The sequence below is a fragment of the Apis laboriosa genome, unplaced genomic scaffold (assembly GCF_014066325.1).
Source record: "Apis laboriosa isolate Shangri-la unplaced genomic scaffold, ASM1406632v1 scaffold9_cov152, whole genome shotgun sequence".
NCBI classification, from domain to species: Eukaryota; Metazoa; Arthropoda; class Insecta; order Hymenoptera; family Apidae; genus Apis; species Apis laboriosa.
Window position 1 is genome coordinate 2,506,359 of NW_025224966.1, and position 22,801 is coordinate 2,529,159.

General features: G+C 49.5%; 2 protein-coding genes across 2 annotated transcripts in view; one reads left to right on the forward strand and one right to left on the reverse strand.

Moving 5' to 3' along the window:
* The window catches only part of LOC122720035, a 252,977-nt gene that overhangs the window by 109,670 nt on the left and 120,506 nt on the right, over positions 1-22,801 (forward strand). The window lies entirely within an intron of this gene.
* On the reverse strand, positions 13,427-14,333 carry LOC122720038. The gene is made up of 4 exons (XM_043946447.1): positions 14,220-14,333; positions 14,069-14,119; positions 13,687-13,810; positions 13,427-13,604 (listed from the first exon to the last, which is right to left on the reverse strand). Exons 1-4 carry the CDS (start codon positions 14,292-14,294, stop codon positions 13,555-13,557), a joined length of 300 nt encoding a protein of 99 aa, XP_043802382.1. The 5' UTR covers positions 14,295-14,333; the 3' UTR covers positions 13,427-13,554.

Below are 22,801 nucleotides of genomic sequence, written 5' to 3' on the forward strand. Positions count from 1 at the left end.
ACCGGCGCTCCGCTTGGATGAACGCGCGGTCATTCGGCATTTAGTTAGATTGCTCGGTAACACGACATTAATACATCGTGGGGGGAGTCCGCGGCATGGAAGGGGCGGAAGGCGGGGGAAGGAAAGGAAGGCCACGGGACTTTGAAAAATCGTCTCATGCGCTAAAAGCATCGGAGATTAAAATTAAATCCGGTCGCCATCGCCGCCCTCTCGATATACCACCCTTTCCTCTCCTCTCCTCTCCTCTCCTCTCCTCTCCTGGGTGGCCGCGTGCTCGGAACTCGCTACGTGTTTCAACCCACCGCCGTGTTTCTCCCTCGTGGTGGTGGTGGTCGTCGCTCAGGGGGCGATTTTTCGTTGATAATTAAACGACGATAAATTACGCCCCCTAATCTCGCTCCATCGAATTCCAAAGCGAGAATTTTTCACCGAATATTTCAGAGTAATCGCGCAGAGTACTCCCCCCCTCGTCGCGTGTCGACGAATCCTTCCCGCAGAGGGGAGGGAAGGGAGGAGGAGGGGGGGAGGGAGGGAGAAAGGGGAACGAGAGCGAAAAATAAGCGGAAAAAAATTTGTTCCCCGCGACTACGGCACGATTGCGATCGATAGATCTGGATCACCCTGTCTGCCAATGGCCTCTAATCTTGATCGAGAGTAAGTTACGACGCTACGATGTTTTTGACGAAACACATCGGTTTAAAAATAAATGATTCATCAAAATGGATCGAAAGTTTTTAAGAAAGGAACAGCAGTTCCAGTGACACCGTTTGCACTAGCGTCGTAGCAACGATGGTTCATGGAATGGAAACGGGGAATATTCGTCCCTTGGAAAAGAGGAGGCAGTTTATTTGCCTCTGCCCGATCTCCTGTATGGAGTCACCGTGGCTCTCTCCGATCTTTTTTTGCGCGTGTTCGAAGGTTTTTGACGGAGAGTCGTTTGGAATTTAATTACGGCACCGCGGCTGGCTTTTCGGGTGAGTGACCAGGCCAAATTTACCGGCGTAGCGGCGTGGTTAAGCCCGAAATTGCCACCGCGCGCGCGGGCCGACGCGCGAGCCGATAATTGAAATGCATTTTTCCGCCGGCTGGAAGCGCCGTGAACCGGTGTATTTAACCCACCACCTTTTTTACTCCCACCACGAGTTTTTCATCCCAATTTGCTCGGCTAAAAGCGATCGAGCCCGGAATTAGACCGCCTTTCCCGCTCGACACCGTAATTCGCGCCTCTTTCCCTTTCTCTCTTTCCCTCTCTCTCTCTCTCTCTCTCTCTCTCTCTCCCAATCTTCCCTTTCTTCCGCTCGAACGAACGAAGCGCGTGCACATCTCCGTAGGGGATAGGTTCACGACTGGACACCCGTTACGCGTGCATCGATTCCACGCGCCGTGTGCAGTTCCCTACGTTTATCGTCCGCGCTCCACGACCCACGCCACTGTTTTCCACGAAGCGGCGAAGGTGGCGTTAGCGTTTCGTTTCTGCGGAGAGAAAGGAAGTTTCAATTAAAAAAAATCTTTTTTTCCCCCCCTCTCTTTTTTTCTCTCCCTTCTTTCATACGCTAATGGAGCGCCCCTTTCATTAAAATCTCGTTCCTTTTCTCACCGAGTTTCGAGAGTGATTATTACGTGCATTCTAGTTATTATGTCGCGCGTTAAACCGCGCGGTTTTTAATTTTAATATTTGCAACGGAATTTCGCGGAATTCGTTTGCGAAATTACTACTTATTATACATATATATATATACGTGCTGAAACAAGGGTATATAAAGAGAGGTATGTATACAATTGTCGGACCGTATTTCCTACGTGTAGATGACGTTCCCGTGAATCCGATTAATCCAAAGCCCATGATAATTGCAACAGCCTGTCGGATTCCCCGTTAAAGCTGGAATCTGTTCGATGAGCCATTACCAGGCGGATGGAGAGCATCGATTGCACGCCAAGATACTGTTCTTCGTTCCAATCTCGACGTTTCCCTAATTGCCACCCTCTCTCACCCCCACCATCTTATCCCGCGTGCAGGGGGAGAAGAGGAAATATAGACGAAAGATCGGCAAAAAAAGAGGGAACCGGATTGATGATCCGGCGCGAAAACGAATTAAAGATGATAATGCTCGGATAATGGGTTTTCGAGCGATCGACTTCTCGTCGCAACAGCGGCCAATTCCGATTTTCGCTCCGAGTCGATCATCTCGCGCCGAAGAAGAGGAAAAAGAGACGCGGAAGCGAAATTAACGAGGGACGATTAAGAGGGATCCGAGCTTCCTCGAGCCTCGTATTCCCCTCCCTCCACTCCTCGTGCGTATTTCGGGGGATATCGATAGTCTTCATCCCTTCTCGAGTTTACGCGGTTGGAAGACAATCGGTGGCGGATCGGTATTATCGTCGATAATGTATGCGAAACACGGGTTGAACTCGGGTTATTCGCAGAAGGAGAAGGTAAGATAGGACGGGGGGATGAACGTAAAGGGGTGGGTTTATTTCGATTCTTCGGGGGTGCCGGTCTCTCGCGCGAGATGGAGCATTCTCGAGGGGTGCGTGGGGAATGTGGCCAAGGGGTTGTGAGAGCGATCCGGCCAAGATTCCCTCCGTGGTCTAGCACCTTCATTCAGACACCTATTCAAGGAGGGAGGGAAAACGTCGCCAAAAATATCCCAACTATTCGAGACCATTAGCGGGCAAGGGCACGAATACCGGATACGTCCTTTGCGGAGGTTCGCCAGGACAATCACTGCCTCTCGTTCCGCTCGCGCAAATTTCTCGAGATAGCATCGTTGCGAGATGAGGAGAGGGACGTTCGTCATCCCCTCATCCTTTTGAATATATATATATATATGTATACATACAGTCTTCTTGATCGATATCGATCGTTCAATCAACTACTTTTCCAATCTCTCCTTCTTCGAATTTTTCCCCTCCCCGCTCACTTGAATAGAGCGGGGGTCACGCAGAAATTACTCGGTTACATCGCGTGGCGTCCATGGTTTCGGTCGGTTAACGAGCAAAAATCCGAACAATACACGGAAACGGACAATAGTCGCGTTCCCATTCTTTCCAAGAGCGGAGCGTTACACCGCGCGTCGAATAATTAACGATCAATGGCCACAGACGAACGACAACATTTTCCGCAATTAAGGCGAGAAAATACCGCGCTGCGTCCAACGGGACAATAAAGTGCAGTGAGAGGGGAGAGGGAGGGGAGAAGGAGGTAGAGAGGGGCCTGTGGGAGGTGGTTGGTTGGTTGGCAGAGAGAGGCGAAATTCCGGCCGGACGCATTGACGTGTCGACGCGTGACGCGTTAAAATGATCCCCCGAAGCGGGATGGCTTGCTCGTCCAAGCGCTCGCAAAAATATTTTACTCGTTCGCGTCGCGAGGTGTCCGCCGGTTTCAAGATGTACGAGAGTTACAGAGAAAGAAAGGCAGAGAAAGAGAGAGAGGGAGAGACACGGAGGGAAGATAGAAAAAAAAAGAGGAGGAAGAAGAAAGAAGGGGCGGGGATCGAGATACACCGTTTTGATATTCATTATCGGTGGCAGGTTGTCAGTGTACGAAACGTAATTACGACGCTGCTTGATCCACGAGTCTGGATTTCGGTCTGACGGATTCCCTCTCCTTGCGACCAAATTATATTCATATTTGGGGGATTACGTCGGCGATCCCTTTCGATCGGCAGCAACCTTAAAGGGCCGCGCTAATTATTTCCCGCCGCCAGTCTTCCGCCCAGATTGAATTTCACCGCGGTGGACACCGCCGAGATTACTTCGATCCCGAAACGGTGTACACCGTTAATTAGGCTAGTCGGTGAGCACGGATCTTGATTCGATCAGAGAATATTCTGGACCGATTTGTATTTTGTACCCAATTGTAAAGTTTGTCAGGAGCGTTATCAGGAGCTGTAACATAAGAAAATATCGTGGATCCATCGATATCCACCGCGTGGAATGTTTCTGATATCCTTCTTCGAGGAGAAGAGACGCGGTTCAACTTAGAAAATTGCCTCTTCACTAAAGTAGGCTAAAGTAGGCTAAGCCCGGCGATCCTTCGAGAACTTTCGAAACGACGTGGTGGAGGGGAGAGGGGGAGGGAGGCGATTTAGCGCTATGAACGCGAAGAATGGTCCCGGTCCCGAACTTGCCCCTTTCCACGGTATTTCGCGATCAGTTTCCATCCATCGTGGAACGAGTCGATGAAAGTAGAAAAGTCGATTCCCTATTCTCTACCCGCTTCGTTCGTTCGTTCCCCACTTTCTCGGGAACATTGTTTTCGAGATTGGACCACGGTTGATGTTATACGATTTCTTGTGGGGAAGATGCGGAACGATTATTGCGAGGAGGGAGATATATCGGGAGATTTAAACGAGAGGCCTGTTTCCTTCTTTTTTTTCTTTTTTTTTTTTTTCAAATGGAAACATATGTTTCCCTTTACGATATCGTATAATGTAATTGTTACGGTTTTACGTGAACGGATTGCGAGAAAACGGTCGTCAATAGTTGGAATGCTATTGAGCGGAAATCATCGTACTTCATACCATCGAGTTTTCTAAGATAGATTTGACATAGAAGAATATATGCGTTCGATTTATTAAAAAAAGTAATTTTATCGATTCACGATCGAATTATGAGAAACACCTGCGGTTTTAGAAAATTAGATACGGTTTCCAATCTGGTCGATTAGAATGTAAACACGTGTCATCGATATGAATTTGGAACGAGTCGAGGCGCAGGTGTCTCCTCTCGAAATTTCTGCGGATAAGCAGAAATCGTCTGGAGAAGATGTCGAGGCGAAGATTCTCCCCGTTGCCACGGATCATTTGCCATCCGCGTATCGCGGCACGCATCGACAAACGCGTCTAATAACAGCATTTGTATTCGTGCCGCGTCTAGCCGCACGATCCCTCGAGGAGGTTTCGTTTCGATTCGTCGAGGATTACCTCGTCGCGTGGCCCTCCACCGTGTATCGAAACAATATGTAAAACGAGTATAACAAAGCCGTGGATGGAATGGCTGTGGAGGAGGTGAATTTATCGACGGGGGGTGGGGTGGGTTTTCGCCAGATTTCCAGCGAGGGGTCTCTGGCTTTTTGGAAGTATTTCCGGGTTATACACTCGTGGACACGCGATCGTTCGTTTTCTTTTTTGTAGATCAAGTTCGACGAGCAACGGCGGTCGCTCGTGACGAGTGTAGAAATGCGAAATCGACGAGATTTGGGATACTTGTTCCGGTCAACGTTGGATTCCAACGTTGGAACGCCTCGTTTCTTTGGAATTTTAGAATTTTAAAACAGGTTGCAAAACAGGGGAAGGGGCCGCTGTCGTCGCACCGACGCGGAAAATTAATAGGGAAATTTTCTTGCATCGAGGAGGATAAAACCTAGGATTCTGTCGTTCCAAGGAATATTTATAGCTTCTATATTCTAGGCTGCTTTTTATACCGTCTGTTTCCGTCGTTTCACGAAAGAAGAAGTACTTCCCCCTTCCCTCCCCCGCGGCTTTTTCACCTTGACCCGTCAAACGTCGTTTCGTTCAACGTTTACGAGGACTCCACTAGAGAAGAGTGGAATTTTATGGTTTATAAAAAAAAAAAAAAATGACTCGACGAGAACAAAAATAATTTCGTTACGAATTTGGTTGGTTACATCGCGTTACGAATCGACAGAGCGTCCAACTAATCAATCGTACCTTTTCAGGTACGAGATTAACCTCGAGAACGTTTAACGTTTATCGAATCGAGACGAATTCTCAACCTGTAATTCCATCGAATTTAGAAAATAGAGACAGATACATTTCTCGTGCAAAAAGATGGGAAATATTAGGGAAAATATGAGGTTACGCTCGACTCGTTATCCGTTATCCCGAGGAAACTCTGTTGCTTGCGGTCTCGAGTGATCGTTTGACGGGCAGGCAGGGATGTGTTTAAATTACGCGGACCGGAGATAGGAGGAGAGGCACGCGTCCTGTCGTCCCGATAGAGCGGTTAGAGATTGAACGAGGATAAAGAGAGAGGGACAGAGAGGAAAAGGGATCGACAACGGGCTCGTTTGAGCGTGCTAAACCGCCGAGGTTAAACCGCAGTCAGTCGTCACGACGACGACGACGACGACGACGACGACGACGACGAGGCTCGTACGATCGAGACAGGGGTGGATTCCGATAGACAATGGGGGTGGTATCGTGGAATCGCGTCCTGGCACGCATTGTGCGGAACCCCTCCCCCCTTAACGACGCCCGATTACTATCATCCCTCTTTGCTTCGTTTCGCCGTGGGGTCGTCCTCTTGCGATTCTCTCTCGAGTTAATCGGCCATCCTTGTTCCGTCCTCCGGATATGCCCCCTCCCTTCCCCGATCGTTTGGAAATCGTTTCGAAAACGAGCACGTCTCCTCGTTTATTATACGAGAGCGTGGAATTTATTCGTTATCCCAGCGGTGCATCGGTGGAAGTGGAATTTATTCTCGGGTACGGTGGTCGAGGCGATGGAGTTTTAAGGGGGTTGACGCGTGAAAAAACGGAGAAAGGATATCGCGGTCGGTCAAAAATCTTGATTCATAACCTCCCTTCTCCCATAGGTTGCCGATGTCGCGCGATTTACGATCCCGTTTCGGATCTAAATTACGCCCTCGTTTCTTCCGATCCCCCGTTGAAATCTAGCGCAGGCACGGGGAATGCGCGCGAGTCGACACGAGCCCATGAATCTCGCGAATCGACGACGACCTCGCGATGTGGAGGATCGAGGAGGCGGATCGTCCACGACTCGCGCGCCGACCATCGTCCATAATTTTCACCGCGAAAGAGAGGGGTCGGTCGGCCGCGATCTCATTTTTCCGCTCACGAATCGGATACTCGAACGGGAACGATTCGAGGGTCTCGAGAATTCTCGAGGAATTTCTCTCTCTCTCTCTACGTTTCGTACGTGCTCTCGATTCCGTTCGAACGGCGAACGAGGGCGGCGAAGAAAGGGAGGGAGGAGTGGTTGTATCGATCCAGATGCGGAAATTCCGGATTTACACCGCGCGTGAGGCGATAATTAGCGGGGCGCGGAACGTGGGGGTGGTTTTTTTTGCGGACCTTTTATCGCGATCGAACGGATCGTGGAGCGTGGAACGATCGTTATTGGATCGTTGCTATCTCGGGTTTAATACGGAGAGCAGGACGGGGCCGAGGTGACAGAGTGCCGCGCGCCGGTCGGGATAAGCCAATATACGAGCAGGCTTACCGTTAATCCGGCAGATTTTTAAATTATCCTCGCGAAATTGCGTCCCGCCATAGGATAGGAGGACGACTTCTGAAACTGGCAGATAGCACCGTCCACCGACTACGGTACGCTTACCGTTGCCAACCCTTGCCCACCTAGGATCACGTTTCATCCTTTCGACTGTACTCCCAAACCTCGCCGAACAACATGGACTACCGATCCTTTCTTTTACCTTATTTGAGAACCTTTCTTAACCCTCTCCCTCTTTCTCTTTCGTCCAATCGATCAACAAAATCTCGAACCGCCTCGGGGTCTCCCGAGCTTTTCATCTTTTTCCACCTTGAGGCAAATATTAAAATCCCTTCCTCGCTAATTACCCATCCACCTGAATCCGCGCCACGATTACCGAGCCTCCCTCGATTTTTACACACGGAGAAATAATTCGAGGGATAATTTCTCGACGTCGAGTTCAAGGTCGAGGGAGAGAAGGATTTTTCAAGGCTAGATCTCGCTACGAGTGGAGCAACTTGGTGGCGAGATTCCTCGTTTGCGCGGAGAAAGGAAAAGCGGAGCGGAGAGAAAGGTTCCCGAGGAAGGTAGGATTCGGATACGGAACGATAGGCCGGCTCGAGCGCAAACAGCTCACGTAGCATCGCGTAGATTAAAGCTTGTCCCGACACCGACGGCTGATGTACGGGGGCGCGAAACGATGCGGCGAAAACACACGGGAAATCTAGCGAGTTCGCGGCTAGAACCGTGCGGAGGAAACGTACGTACGTAGAAAAACCGGGGGTCAGGAACGAGATAAGAAGAAGGAAAGAGGGCAGAGGGGGTTGGGAGAAAAATGATGGAGGAGGAGGAGAAAATCAAGCGCGAAACACCACTCGTCGGGATCAGACACGCGTTTCTCGCACCGTGAGCAAGCTGTGCCTGTTTTTGGGGGGATGGAGGAGAGAAGAGGATCAACGCTCTTTTCGAGATTGGGGAAACTTTTCCAATTATCCGGTATTAAAATGGTGGCGCGCGATCGCTTCGATTTTTCTTTTTCTTTCTTTCTTTTTGACCTCCGGATGCCCCTCGACGCGCGAATTCGAGGTGTATTCGAGGGTGTTCATCGTGGGCTCGAGGGGTGAGATTCGCGAGAGCCTCGAAGATATTACGCGTTCTACATCTGCCTTTCCATATCTCGTCTCCCGCAAAGGGGATGGATGGATGGATGGATGGATGGAACTTCAATTTTGCGGAAGGCGACAACGCGCAGGGCAACCGCTTTAATCGGACGAATTCCCTCACTTTTACGATCGTGATTCATCCGAGGCGCCAGCCGTCATCCTCCCCTTCCCCCCGCTTTCTCAAATTCGACGCGTTAAATCGAGATCGGCAGCCGCGAGTTTACTTCATTTGCTCGTTCCTCTTCCTCATCCATGGGAGAGAAATTTCCGTTTCATAGGGAAACGCGAGATCGACATGCGGTGGAAGCGTTGGATCTCGATGGGACGGCGCGCCGCCGAGGATCGTAAACGCGCGCCACGGTCGACACGGTAATTTTCAACCGTAAAACAGAGGCCGACGCGTGACTCGGGCCGACGTTAGCCCGAGTCGTTATTGTTTTATTGGATCTAAACAGCCGCCAGCCAGGCGAATCGAGGCGTCGAGCAGGGAGGATCGCCACTAGTTTCGATTCCGCTTGCGAAGAAACGAAGGAGGGGGAGGGTTTAGAATTTAGCGAGGATAGCAATAAGGCGGCGTTTCGAACGCGTTTCCCATTCGGTTAATTCGAAGGTGTATTCGAAAATTTTACCTTCGACGATGGATGATCACACGTCCCCTCCATGATGATCTTCTGGTGGGAGGGGGGAAAAAAGGCGAGGAAAGATGATCGGGTGCGGGTTACGGTCACGGAGTTGAAAAGCGCATGCACGAGAGAGAATGTAATACGTTTAATTGAAGAACACGAGCGAGGAGGCTCGATGTTATCCGGGCACGAAAGGTCGATGCACGAAAGAAGAATTAATCCCCGGCCGTAAAGTTTCCCATTACGTTACACGGGCCCCCGTGGACGATAAACTTCCCGTGAATCGCAATTATATGGCGCCTACGTGCTCCCACCCATAATATATGTATTTTTCTCCTTCAACGTCAAATTCGTCGCTCGTAAACGGAATTACCTTCGCGATAGAAAAACTCCTCGTACGAAGTATTGGGGATACGGGCGAGGGAGAGAGAAAGAGAGGAAAAAGAAACGATCGAGGTTGATTCCGAGTTGCGAGTGAAAGAGGAGGAAAGAGAGAGAGAGAGAGAGAGAGAGAGAGAGACGATTCGACTTAATCCTCGTACGCACTTACGCGGAAACGTGGCGTGAAAACCATCGTGGCTGGATCAGCTTCCTCTGGATATAATGCCGGTGAAATGGTCGCTTTAGTATGATATACGTATCACTTACGCGGGGCGATAATGAGAAGATTTGCTGCCTCTTTATGACTTCCGTGGCTGCTTCTCCCTCCCCAATCTCTCTCTCTCTCTCTTTCTCTTTCTCTCTCGTTTTCCTCTGATTCTTTCTCCGGCGGACACTCGTGCCGCGTCGCTATCGCTTTCGTTGCACTCGCAGGACTTCCTATTAATTTTTCATTAGCCACTCATCCGACGAAATTAACCGTCTCCGCTCCCTTTGACAGAGGTCCGAGTCTGAGCTACAATTTTTTATTCGCATCAAAAGGAATTGATATCAAGTTTCGTTGGCCCCCTTTCTTCTTTTCGTTCCGTGATATTCGAGGAAAATTTGTGGACGGAGAAGATGTTCTTCTGCTACTTGTGCGTGCGATTTCTCGAGAGATTTTTCGACCGGAAATCGATCGAAAAGTGATGTCTATCGATCGATCGATCGACGGAAAACGGTTTCGAAGCAAAAGAGAAGGGGAAAACTGTTTTCACGGTTTCACGGTGCGCCGTTATTTCCACGGCGCGCGTTAAATCATACTTAGACCGTTCGAGCTTGTTGCCCTCCTCGGACGGTGTTCTCCGCGCCTTTATCTTCCACTCTATTTTCCACAGACGGCTTTTACTCCCGAGGCAGCGGCGGTAACGAGCCGACGGGCAGGGCATCGAGTCGACGAAAAATTGGATTCCTGAAATTTCGAGGCTGGAATTTTTTAATACGCGCCTCTCGCAAATGTTACGTCTCCCCCGCTCCTCTGTTCCTCTCCTTCGAGAGACTTCAAAGAGGTCGCTTTTTCGAGCCGGGAATTTTCGTTCGGCGTAGAGGCTCAAAGAGAAAGTGGGGCTTGGCTGATATTTCCACACGTGTACGTGCAATTTTCGCGCAGTTTAATCGAACCCGGCCTTTTCCATCCCCCCCCATCGTTTCGAAAGGAAACGTGTTCATAATAAATAATAATAATAAAAATAATAATAATAATAACGACAACATCAACAATATTCCAATATTCGAGTCGATCGTTCGAGTTTATAATCTCGTAAACTATTTGCCGTTTAGAAAGCTACGCGTCGCGCCGTGAATTTATCAGGCGAGAGAGGCATCCCCTGACAGCGGCCGACATCGGCAAACATCATTTAGCACTCTCGCCCACGCGAATTCCCCGAGTTGAATCCAGCGAGTATCGTTGCCTAAAATCGCGTCGCACGGGTAAGGAGGCCTGAATAAACAAGGACGGAAAGGAGGATGGAAATCATTTATTAATTCGTGGCGAGGTGTCGTCGCGTGGAATCGAGGAAAACGGAACGTGGAGATCGGATCGTGGAAAAAATTGCGATGTTAAAAGCTCGGACGAGATATCAGACATTTTTTTTCCTCGATCGAATTTTAAACGGCGTCCTCACGAGTGATAGGTTCACGCGCGACCAGACGCTTCCGTCCTCACCCCTTCTCTAATTTTTCCTCTCTCTTCTCGCCTCGCCGCGAGATTTTATTTATCGCCCGCGATACCGCGTCGCGTCGCGACGACGGCGACGACGTCGAGGTAAATTCGCCGCCGCGCGCTCCTCCAAGCGGATCGCGGCGACGAAAATAAAGCGAGCGCGGCACGCCGCGGCGTGCCGCTCGAACGACACCTTCGTTTTGTTCCCGCCACGGATTCTCCGGAGGCCGAGCGGTGCGACGGGGGTCAAAGGTCCGGCCACGGTTGAACGACTCGATTCCCCGCTACGACGGGGCTGTTTGTCGCGCGCCAACCGAGCCGAGCCTCCACAACCTTTAATCACAACCCTGTCCTCTCTCTCTCTCTCTCTCTCTCTCTCTCTCTCTCTCTCTCTCCAATCCCCTCGCTCTCCTATCGATACGCCATCTTTTTCGAATTGCGTCTTTCTCCCCATCCGGCGTCACGAGAATTCGAAGAATTAGAAGTAAAGTGAAGCGTGATCCGATCAGCTAATAAATTGGTCCCAACACGGAAACTACGAAGTAGTTTCAACTACGGGGTACGGGGAATCGTATTGGCGCGTCTCCAAAACTGCGTAACCTCTTACCTTTTCTCGGGCATAACGGCTATAATATCGTGGGAAAGGAGCGGCGAGAATAAGCGGAAGATTTAATTCTCGTTCGTCTCTCCGCTCGATGATATCGGCGCGTCACCTGCACGCGCGGTCGCACACACGCGCGCGCGCGAGAGGGAGAGAGTATGGGGGACGCGTGGAGTACGGTGGATGGAACCCTCGAAACGATCGATCGGGTTCTCCTGAATCATGCGGGTGTCTGGCGCGAGCCACGCGGAATATTTCACCGCGGTCGTTCGCCAGGACGAAGAGCGAAAGAGCGCCACTTAGGTGGGGGGTAATATACGTCGCCGAGGGCGGTAACTGTCCCCGTATATTATGTCCCGCGTGTCCACGGGGACATACATTCCACCCGGCTGTATCCATGGTAAACAATGTTCCGAGAGTCGTACACCTAAACGATTCCTCGTGTCTGCAGTTATTTTGGCAATTAATCGCTCCACCCCCTCCTCCTCCTCCTCCTCCTCCCACTCCCTCGTTGAAATATATCGCGTTTCTTCCCCCTCTTTCCAGTTTTTCCTTCCTCCTTCCTCCTCTTGCTCTTACCTATTTGGCGGATCGAAAAAGAGACTTTGAACGAGTTTCGCGTGTCGAGTTTCCTGATTTTCCACCTCTTCAAATGTATTCTGCTATTAATTCTATCCTTCCGTTTCGTATCGTCGTCGATATTCAACCGGCCGGGAGATATCTCACGAATTCCTCCTTCCTTCGCGCGTATTTGCAGAATGATCGATCTCTAAAGACGACAGGGGAGAGGGTATTTTTATACCTCGTTACTCGACACCCGCTTCGTTTTCTCCTCGTATTAAAGGAGAATTAAACAGGGACTAGAATGATGGAGAGGGGGCGCGTATGAAAAATCACCGTCTGAGTGTACGCGGGAAAAGGATATTACTATTGTTTCGTTTTTTCTGCCCGAATCGTAAATCTTCCTCGTCTCCCTCGCCAATCTTGCCCCGAGTTTACTCGTTTGCAGGGCAAATTTTCTCTACGAAACTTATAAACGTTCCTCTCCTCACCTTTCATCGCGAAAGTTTCTCGCGAATCAAAAATCGATCCAGATCCATATATATATATATACGCGTCCAGCAGAGGCCAAGTTGCAAATTTTCCGGCTCGTTTCCACGTGTCCTTTTCCATATTCCGTTATTAAATCCCCTCGAAACTTTCTTCGAGTTTCTCAACGTTGGAAATTAGGCTCGCCCCGATTAATATTTAAAATTTCAAACGATTCCCTCACCCGATCAATCTTGCTCGAGAGCCGTCGCCACCATGGCTGTTCGTCGTCCCCGATAAAACGATACCCGCGATAAACCTTTCGAAGCCAATTAGGGGCTAATTGATTTTAAGTGTAAATCTATGAGCTCTTTCCTCGGCCGCGGGATTGCGGTTAAGACGGGGGAACCTTGAGGATCTCTGCCAACCAGCCAGTTGTTCTCGATAAATTTACGATGACTGAATCCCCCCCTTCTCTCTCTCTCTCTCTCTTTTACGCTCTCCCGTTTTTCTTCTCCGTTTTCAAGCGTTAATGAGACCCGATCGCGTCGCGCCATCCGTCTCTCCGCGATTCCTTTTGTCTCGTGGACACCCTTTCTCTCTCTCTCTCTCTCTCTGTATTCTCTGTTTCCGCATCTCTGTTTACGCGGAACAGGTTATTATTAAACGTTTCTCAATCTTGAGGGTCAGAAACAAGTTGGAATTTTAGGAAGGGAAAGGGGAAAACTCGTTTGGAATTTTTTCAATGCCAGTCGCTTTATTATTTCGATATGTCGAGGTGCGTACAAGTGTAAGGTGCGTATAAGTAGATTGTTACTATATATCGAGGAGTAGATAATGCTTCATCGTTGGATCAAATTCGAAATTACATCTGAGTGAAATTATCCGACGCACGATCTTTTCGATGTCCTTTTACTATGGAGAAAAAAGAATAAATGGATAACGTTGGAAGGAAAGAGTATTCCTCGACGGAAACGGAACAAGTTTGATCACTCACTGCATCCTAAATAAGGGACGCAGACCTCTCCTTTCGTACAATCGGTGTCCTTCTTGCAAATTTCATGCGTTTCCCTTTTGCGCCTCGTGTCCGGGATCTGCAGCGTGACTACGTCCGATTCGTCCTGTCGAGAGCAGAATCTCAAGAAATTCGTCAATCTATCCTAATCTTTTCTATTGAACAAACGTTCTCATCGTAGAGTCTTATCCCTATTATTTAATTTCGAAATTTTGGACTCTCGAAAGGGTTGACAAAGTATATACTTTTTTTACTCTCTTCTTTTCTCTTCTGTTCAGAAGAGAAGGGGGAAAAATTTCTTAATACCCACGGATTGTGATTTACTACGAAAAGGATCGAATCGAAAAGCTTCTTTCTTACTCACTGACTCTCCACTGCGATCTCCTAAGCGGATCACGTGAACCTCTGGCACGTCCTGCGGGCGAAGGACCAAGGACGATTAGAACATGATCGCGATTTACCAGAAACGATTGGACTACTCGCTTGTTGGGTAGGGCAAGCTCGTATCTTCGTACCTTGTCGTCCTTCACGATGCATCGAGTCGCCGAAACGACGTACACGAGCAGTAGGATCAGAAACAGTCCCTTCATCCTTCGATCTTCTCGTTCTCGTTCTCGTTCTCGTCCGTCGAACACTGCTTCCTCGCCTCTTCTAGTATTCTCTCTTATATACGCGATCGATGCGTCACCCTCGCTCGTAAACCTAGTTTTGTATTTCTTACACCAAAAATTATTAGTAGGAAACAAATTGAACCGTGTCTCATATCCTTAAATCGTTAAAAATGGGAGAAAAGATAGCGATGGACGACGGCAGATAAAGCATTTTTTCGCAATCTTTATCTAAATTGGAAACGCGGAATGAGTCGCGTTTACGATGCTCGACGAGGAAGAAACGAGTTTGCGCGGGACAAGATTCGTGTCGATCACGCTCATCGAAATGAATTCCGACGTAATAATACGTGGAGGGGGAAAGGCTTGCGTCCCGCCCTTCGAGGAGCGTGCAATTTCCGTTATCGTTCCGGTTTCGACGATGCGGTTATTTCGAGCCCATTAGCAATAGGTTACGTGACGCTAATGACGCGAGGGAGTTAATTAAAAACTCGTTCAACCGCCGTTAAATATTTATCTCGAGTTTCGTTTACGACGCCAACGTGTAGTGCGTGTATCCCCCCTTTTCGTTCCAAACCCTTTTCCTTTCGTCTTCGATCATCGAGACGATTTTCCAGTTCGTCCCTTGAGTTATCCGCAAGATGATAAGCCGGTCTCGAGAGATGAAAGACGGCCGCGTTTGCATAGAGCGGTCCAAAGTTGCGGGACCTCCGCCCGGAAGTCCTTTGTCCACGCTTTGATTACCAAACACCCTGGTCATTAGCTCGGCAAATAGAGAAGTTCACGAATATATCGTTATAACGAACGATGTACGTGGAAGCACGACTCGTCCGTTTGGAATTTGCATTCGGAGGAATTGCAAATCCTCGGATTCTCTGCGCTGTTAAAAACCGCGCAGGGCACAGCTAAGGGTGGTGGAACGCGCGATTTGTCAAATCTGAGAAACGGCGTTTCCTCGGCCAAGAAAAGAGAGAAAGAGAGAGAGAGAAAGTATTTAAAGTAAGCAAGGAGGTGGGACGCGATTAGACGCGATTTCAACGGCATGCTTGGTAACTAAAAGCGTCGTAAGGTCGACGAAAGGGTTGGCGGAACGCGAGCGGGACGGTAAACTCGCGTGGAATAAAAGTATAAAAAGGGAAGATGGTTGGATGGAAACGGCGCGAGGAACGGGTGAAACGACGATACAACTGGTTAAACGGTTGGCTCGGTGTCGGACACGGTTCAAAATAAAATGGAGAAAGGAAAAGGCGTCGAATTCACCGAGATCGTTCGTCAGTCCCCGTATATTTAGATCGTGACTCTCTCTTCCTCCCCTATCTATCCCTTTCCACCGTGATTTTCGCGCATTTGTTAATGTACCTTGCCCCGCTCCCTCCCTCTCTCTCTCTCTCTCGACAAAAGTCCTCTTCTCCTAAATCTACGTATAAAATAAAATTTTATACGCGGTCGATCGGGCCGGGATTAACGTTTCAACGGAGAGGAGGGGTTCGCCGAGAACTTTATTCGGTTGTGATCGGAGTGGCGAACAACCGGCGGTTCAGAATTTCGGTTGTTGGCGGGTAATCCGTTTCGGGCGGGAGGGGATTATAAGTTAAAATTTTACAGACTGATTACCAGTGGCGGAAGGTAGGAAATTATTTAATATCGATACGGTGTGTACCCGGTTCGGTCATGGGGAGGGGGTAAGAGGGGGGGTCTATTATTTGATATTGATTTCGTTGGGTAGCGCGGTGTGCACACAGGCCTGTGTTGTACGCGATTCGAATCGTGGGAAAGCGGCTTAATTGGAACGATTATCCTCCCCAGTCAAAGAGATAGCGACCAGCATTTCACGATGCACTTACGTAACGATTAAACCGCGTGCATAGGATACGTTCATCGTTAGCGATGAAACTAATGCGGGACGGAGATTGGGTGGCGTGGCCTGTACAGAGGAGGATTCCCCCCCCCTGTCATGACCGGGGATCCAACTCCTCCGCCCGGTTCCTTCCCATTTACGCGCGATATCTCGTCGCTCTAATAGGCCCGGTCGCCCTCCTCCCTTCTTCGCGCCTTTATCGATACGCTCGTGTATCGAAAGAACGCCGTGATCGTTCTTAATCTGTGTAACGCGTTGTTAAACGGGATTAAAAAGCCGCGGTAATCGACCCGGCGCGGTAATTGATTCCGTCGACTTCTTTGTTTTTCGTTTTTTTTTTTTTTTTTTTTCTAAAAGAAACTGCGCGATAAGCGATTATTAACAGAGCTGCGCGTCGTTAAATATATATACCGTTTTTTTTTAAATACCCGGTTTTGTCGGGAGAACGGTAAGCAAACTTGTTGCGCGTGGAGAGTTGACAGCGCGGACAGCTCTGATTCCTATTAGAAAAAAGCATCGAAAATGTAGAAGGGGCGATACGTCTTCTTCCATCGGCGACGCGTCGTTCTCGTCGAAAACAAACTGGCTCCGTTCGTGGAGCACACACCCTCTTCCTTCCTCCGCCAGATATAGACTAATTTGGACAACCGCCCCTCGTCTCCAGGGAGCGTTGAGGGGAGGGGGACCTTGGAAGGGAACCGTTTCTCGTCTGGCCCCGATGTAACCATCATTGAATTCTATCCATTCGTTCGACCAGCCCGCAGAGACTTCGCGAAACTTCTAATTTCGTGCGAAGCGAAACGATCCCCGCGTTAATTTTCGAAGAGAGTGGTCTGTAAGTAATAAATAACCGGATGGAAACGAGGATAAGCGTGGAAAGATCGTTTCTCAAACGCTGGAAAGCTCTCGATGGCGAGCCATCATCGAGGATCGAGCGTGCGCTATCAACGTTGCGGACTGTTGCGGAACCACCAGTTGTCGGAAGCCACCATAAATACACGCGTGTACGGGGCGAACGCGTGGCGGGGAGTTCGTGACTTAATCTGCGAGGGTATCTAGGCCGTATATACGGCCTGTACCGTATACGCCGTTGTATATCGTAGATTTACGAGTCGATTCGGGTTTCGTGCTTTTAGATCCTTTACCCTCTTTCCTTCGTCCACTTTCGATGTATCCGGGTCGTGGATCGTTGTTTAATATCCCCGATGCAACCGATACCCGCGATGCATTTGCGTAATTGAGCGAGCGCGTTTTGCATTTTACCCGTCGATTTTTCGCGAACCGCTCGGTCAGACGTCCGACACCGCCGTTTCCCAGCTCGCTATTCCAGATAAATAAGCAATAGGCCGAGCAATCGCGGAAATGGTCCTCGAAAATTTGATAGTCGATCCAAATGTGGGGAGAGAGAAAGAGAGAGGATATTCCAACTTTCCAACTTTCTCGACTTTGACGAGATAAAAGATCGATTTTAACGCGATATACTCGAGTAATAAGCAGGCGGAAAGTTTCTCGATATCGCGCAACTTTTCGCGATTTCTCGATAAGCTCGGAGAAAGGCGGAAAAGGGAATAGAAAAGGTGGAGCCACGTGATCTAAGAGCCGCACACGCCCGATTCTCGCGGTTACTTTACTGGGAAAGTTTGGCAGCGAGGGTAACGCGTGGAATACTCCCCGAGAACACGATACTCCACTCGAAGGATCGAAGAACCCGATGCATTGCCTCTCTGGATTGCCGACAGTTATAGTATACAGATGAAGGGGGTGCCATATAGCCAAGCACCAATGTATATATATCCACGATCGCGTGCAGCTCTCCTCGGCGTCGAGCCGCGAAGATCCGCGCAAGTATCTCTAAGAAAAGACTCGAAGGCAACCCGATTCTCTCCTTTCCTTTTCTTTCCACGAATACAATTAAACGAACGCTCGCCAGATTTTTATCCGCCAGATCCCTTGGACAAATCTCGTGCAACGAATCTCGAGGCGAAATTCCGTTCAACGCAATTCGTAGCCGTAGATACTTCTCGATTTATCTGTACGAAGCAGAGATACTTTCCTCGTCCAGGGGGCGAGGATCCTCGTTGATCCTCGTCATTTTTCCTCTCCGTCCCCTGACGGGACGCGGTTTTCGAGTTAACGTCGTTCGATGGCCCTTTCTTTCTTAATTGGACCGCGTATTAATCCCCTTCAAGTATCCCACCCTCCCCTCCCCTCCCCGGCCACGACGATTTATTCGAGAAACGATGGCTGGCCCCCGGTAAAAGAGGGAGATAAGCAAGACGGAGGAAAAGTAACGCGGAAGGGCCGCGGAGGATTACGCGGACTTAACTAGACGGACAGTGTCGGCCGAGAGGGAAACGTCTCTTGACGTTTTATCGCGACACGCGTTCCCTGCTCTCGCTCTCGTCCACAGGATCGGATTAAACGACGTCACGTGGGAATTATTCGCGACGCGCGTTAAAATATGATAGGGCGCGGGGGAAAGGAAGGGGGGAAGGAAGGGGAATAACGCGCCGGTTTTGCGGCGGTGGCAGTGTCTGGAAATTCGTCGACGATCGACTAGCTACTAGATATATGTATATATATGCAATAATTGGTAATTATTCGATACAAAGGGCGAAGAGGCGCGACCGGAGTCGAGAAATTGCATCGCGCTACTCGACGGAAAATATTCGAAATATAATTAACGCCCGCCACACCTTGACGTTTTATCCGTTTCCGGCCTGTTCTCGTCACGGTTAATTAATAATAAGCGTTTAATTAAGCGAAATGGATGAGCGCTTTCGCTGATTGCGTTCGCATTATCAACGGTTGTGTGCACGCGGCCATTTAATATCCCGTATACTGGGTGTGTCCGATTAACAAATCTCGAAAGCATGGAAATTTCATCGGGCGAAAATTTCGAAATTTCGAAAATTCGAGATCCCATTCTAGAAAAGAAAGGAGAAAAATCTAAAACCTTCGCTCGAAATTTGAAAAAAACTTTGCATTTTTTTCAATCGCCTCAGATGACAAGTTCTTCGCGCGCACAAAGCGCCATCCCCTTGCGAATGAAATCGTAAAATCGAAGGACGATGAAGCGGGAACGAAAGATGACGGCGATTTCCTCTCGATTCACCTGGTATATGTTCGGTCGGCGTGCGTCCATTTGCGGCGCGTTTTCATGGAGCGGCGCGCGTACGTCCTCCGTCCTCCGGCCGACAATTCGGCCGGCGCGGTCCGTGTCACTGTCACAATGCAATCCACCGTTGAAACATATCGTTCAATTATTCCTAAACTAATATTTATCACCCGGGTGCCGGGCCGCTGGCGCATGGCCGCGCATTTATCGCGGCCTCGCGCACCATCCCCCCGCTTGTCGCCCTCCCGCGCCCTCTGAAATATGAACGAGAAACGTTACGACTTTGCCAGATTTTACGAGCCCAACCCCCGTAATTCCACGCTACGTTCTACGTATATATATATATGAATATACGTTACAGCGTGCAGGAATCGTAAGGGAATTATAGAACGTTTCTCGGGGAGTGGAAGAAAAGAACAATGGCGCGGTGGGGTCGAGTGGATCGTTTCTCGGGGCGTTGAGCGACGATACCCGAGGGCAAATGTCTACGAGCTAGCGGGCGAGGCCGGTATCCGTCTTAATTTTCGAACGTGGTTCGTAAATAAGTTTGCGCGCAAGTGGATCGCCGACCTTCTAGGACGGGAGGGGGAGGGAGGGAAGGAGTGGCGCGTCTAACTGAATTATGGGAATTAGCGAGACGGTGATTTGGCAGGGGCGTCGAAGATTAATGGAAGGAAGGAGCCGGGACAACGATTGAAATCGTTCGTCCCTCGTCAACAAGTTGCTCTTCCAAGATTTTCCTCCATTGCCCTCCTTCGATTCGCAATTGTCTTCGTTCTTTGCCCGTCGCGGTGGATCGCGGTGTCGAGGTGCTTGTCGAGTTATCGGCAAGGTTCGTCGGTCGGCGAGAGATAAGATAACGTGGGATTTCGTGGCAGCTCGATAACGAGATCGACGATTTTTCTTCGCTTCCGTCGCGATAAAGAAAACTTATCGGTTTCAACAAACGACGCGTGTCGTGCGTGCTCGCGCGTTCGTGCGCCGTGATTTCGATCGCGCGCGATTACCATCGAATTTCGCTCTTCCTTTCCTCCGACCACGCGACTCGCTCGAGCACGATAATTAATAAACAAACTCGTAGATATGCGATAGAGAGGGGAGAGCGAGCAGGTCGCGTGAGACGTTACGATGCGGCTCGAAGGGGGTTGGTTCTAGCTTATCGACGATTAGAAACGCGAATGGCCGCCTGTCGGGATGCCTTTCCCGTTCCCCCGTCGGCTTTTTTTCGAGCCTTCTCACCTCCCCCCTCCCCAGCCTCGACTTTATTCTCCGTTCGATGGACCGTCCTTTTTTTTATTTCCGTTTCGAATCGAAAAAGCGACACCACTTAAGGGATGAAAAAGGTTTTAACGGGAAAAGTAAGGAGAGACGAGGGAAAAAGTGGTAGGCTTTGGACGGGATGGGATGGGATGGGATGGGATGGAATTCGCGGTAAAAGTCTAGTTGTATCGGATAAAAACAAGGGTGAGTTACGAGCGAGGGGTGCGTCGGCCGCACGGTTCGATCTCTGTGCCCTCCTCGCCTAGTGGATAATTCGAGCGATACATTTGAATTTCCCGCCATTACCCCATCCTATTCTCTTATTTTTCCCAGCCTCCCTCCCTCCACATCCCTTCCCGGGGTCATTAGAAATTTCCATTAGCTAATTACCGAGTCGACGGTTAGCCGCCTTCGCGTTTCTTGCGTTTTTCAACCCCCCCCACTCGAAATGCTTCCCGAAATTAGATTTCCTCGCGCGGCCCTTCCTCTTGCGAGAAGCAAGAAACATTTCGACAAGGTCAGGCCAATTAAAACTCAATTAAAGAGGAAGGAAGGGGAGGGAGGGATATTTACCGCGGAAAATTTGAACTCGATCCGAAAGATCTTATCCCCTCGCTATATATATATATGTATACACGTCGTTCGTGGCAATCGTGGGATAAACTTGGAATGAACTTACGTAAACTTACGGGAGAATTCTCGCGGTTATCGCGACCATATACGAATCCCAGTCGGTCGAAAGGAGGAGGCCAGGCCAGGTTTTATCATTTACACCGTAATTAACGCGTGGCCGACAATTAGCCGCGATTAGAGCGAAATCGCGTGGAATAAATTATAGCCGAGGAATCAAGAGACGGAAGTTCGTGCTACGAGTTACTCTCTCCCCATATAATTCATCGTCTCCTGCTCTTCCCCCTTTCTCTTCCCCCCAGCGATATCCTCGATTATTATTATTATTTCTCTAATTGTTCCCCCTTCGTTCTCTGTTTCAGGTAAGTGGGACAATTGGCACTCGACTCGACTCGAATCGTCGTCGTCGTCGAATCCTGTTTGTTCCTTTTTCGCGCCACGATCCATTGGCAAAAACGACCTCCACGCTGTGCAACGTGATTCCAGATCGAGCGCTCGAGACCAATTGGCGACCAATCCTAATTGATTCTCTACAGTCTCGAAAATCCTTAGAATTCCGCCCGTTTCGAGGCGTTTAGAGACGGGGCTTTGGCGCGACGCGTATTTCGAGGTATTTCGGTTTACGAACGGTCAGCCTCCTGTTCGAGGGAGAGAAATAAAAGGGGGAGAGGAGGATCGGTAACAGCGAGGGGCTAAGTGGGTAATGTAATGGGTCTCGGTTAACGCGAAAGCCTGCGAAAAACTGTCGGAGGGCGGCGGCGACGACGACGGAATTCTAGCTATTTCCTACGGATTGTGTCTCGGGGAGCGTATTTTTCGAGGGAGGGAGCTCGATCTGCCGATTTCCAGTAATCTTATTTACAGTGTATTTCGTCGACGAGAGAGGAACGCCTTTCCTTAACGCGCGTTGTACAAAAATTGGAACAAAGAGAAAAAAAAAAAAAAAAAAAAAAAGAGAGAAAAAGTTAAATTCGTGCGAATCCCGTCGTTGAAAAATTGACGACCCCTTTTTTCCTTCCGATACGAAACTCGCCCCCGCACGGTATAAAAGTTTCACAGGTCAAGTTCAATTTCTGGCTACTGGTATCCCAAAGGGCTGTGGCGCGACGTTTCGTGCTCGTTGCACGTATATACCCTATGCACTATGGTTTCGGCGTAAACGAAATCGCCACGAGGGTTGTAAATGACCGTATCTCGTTCGCGTACGCTCGATAAATTATTTCTCTTCCTTTTCTTTTTTTTTCCCCCTCTCCCCTCCGTTTTACGACTCCGCCTGCGTTTTTTGTATCGAATCCTCCTCGAACTCGCGTATTTCGATCGTATCGGCGCACAATGCCGCGCGAGGAGGAGCGTTAGGCCCGAGTCCAGGCTGAGTTATAGGACAAAGTTTTCGGCCGTGGCGCAATTGGAGGCGGCGCGGAAAACAAAGTTTTTGGGGAGGCGCCGCTGTTGGATCGTTTATACCTCCTCGCCCCAGTTTACGGTGGTTTAATTATCGGGTGTAAATCAAGTCTGGCCGGAGAGGAGGGACGAAAAGGAGAGAGAGAGGGAGAGAGAGAGAGAGAGGGAGCGAGGGTTCGTCGATAAATCTCCGCGACTACTTTGCACCGAAATAACCGTGCG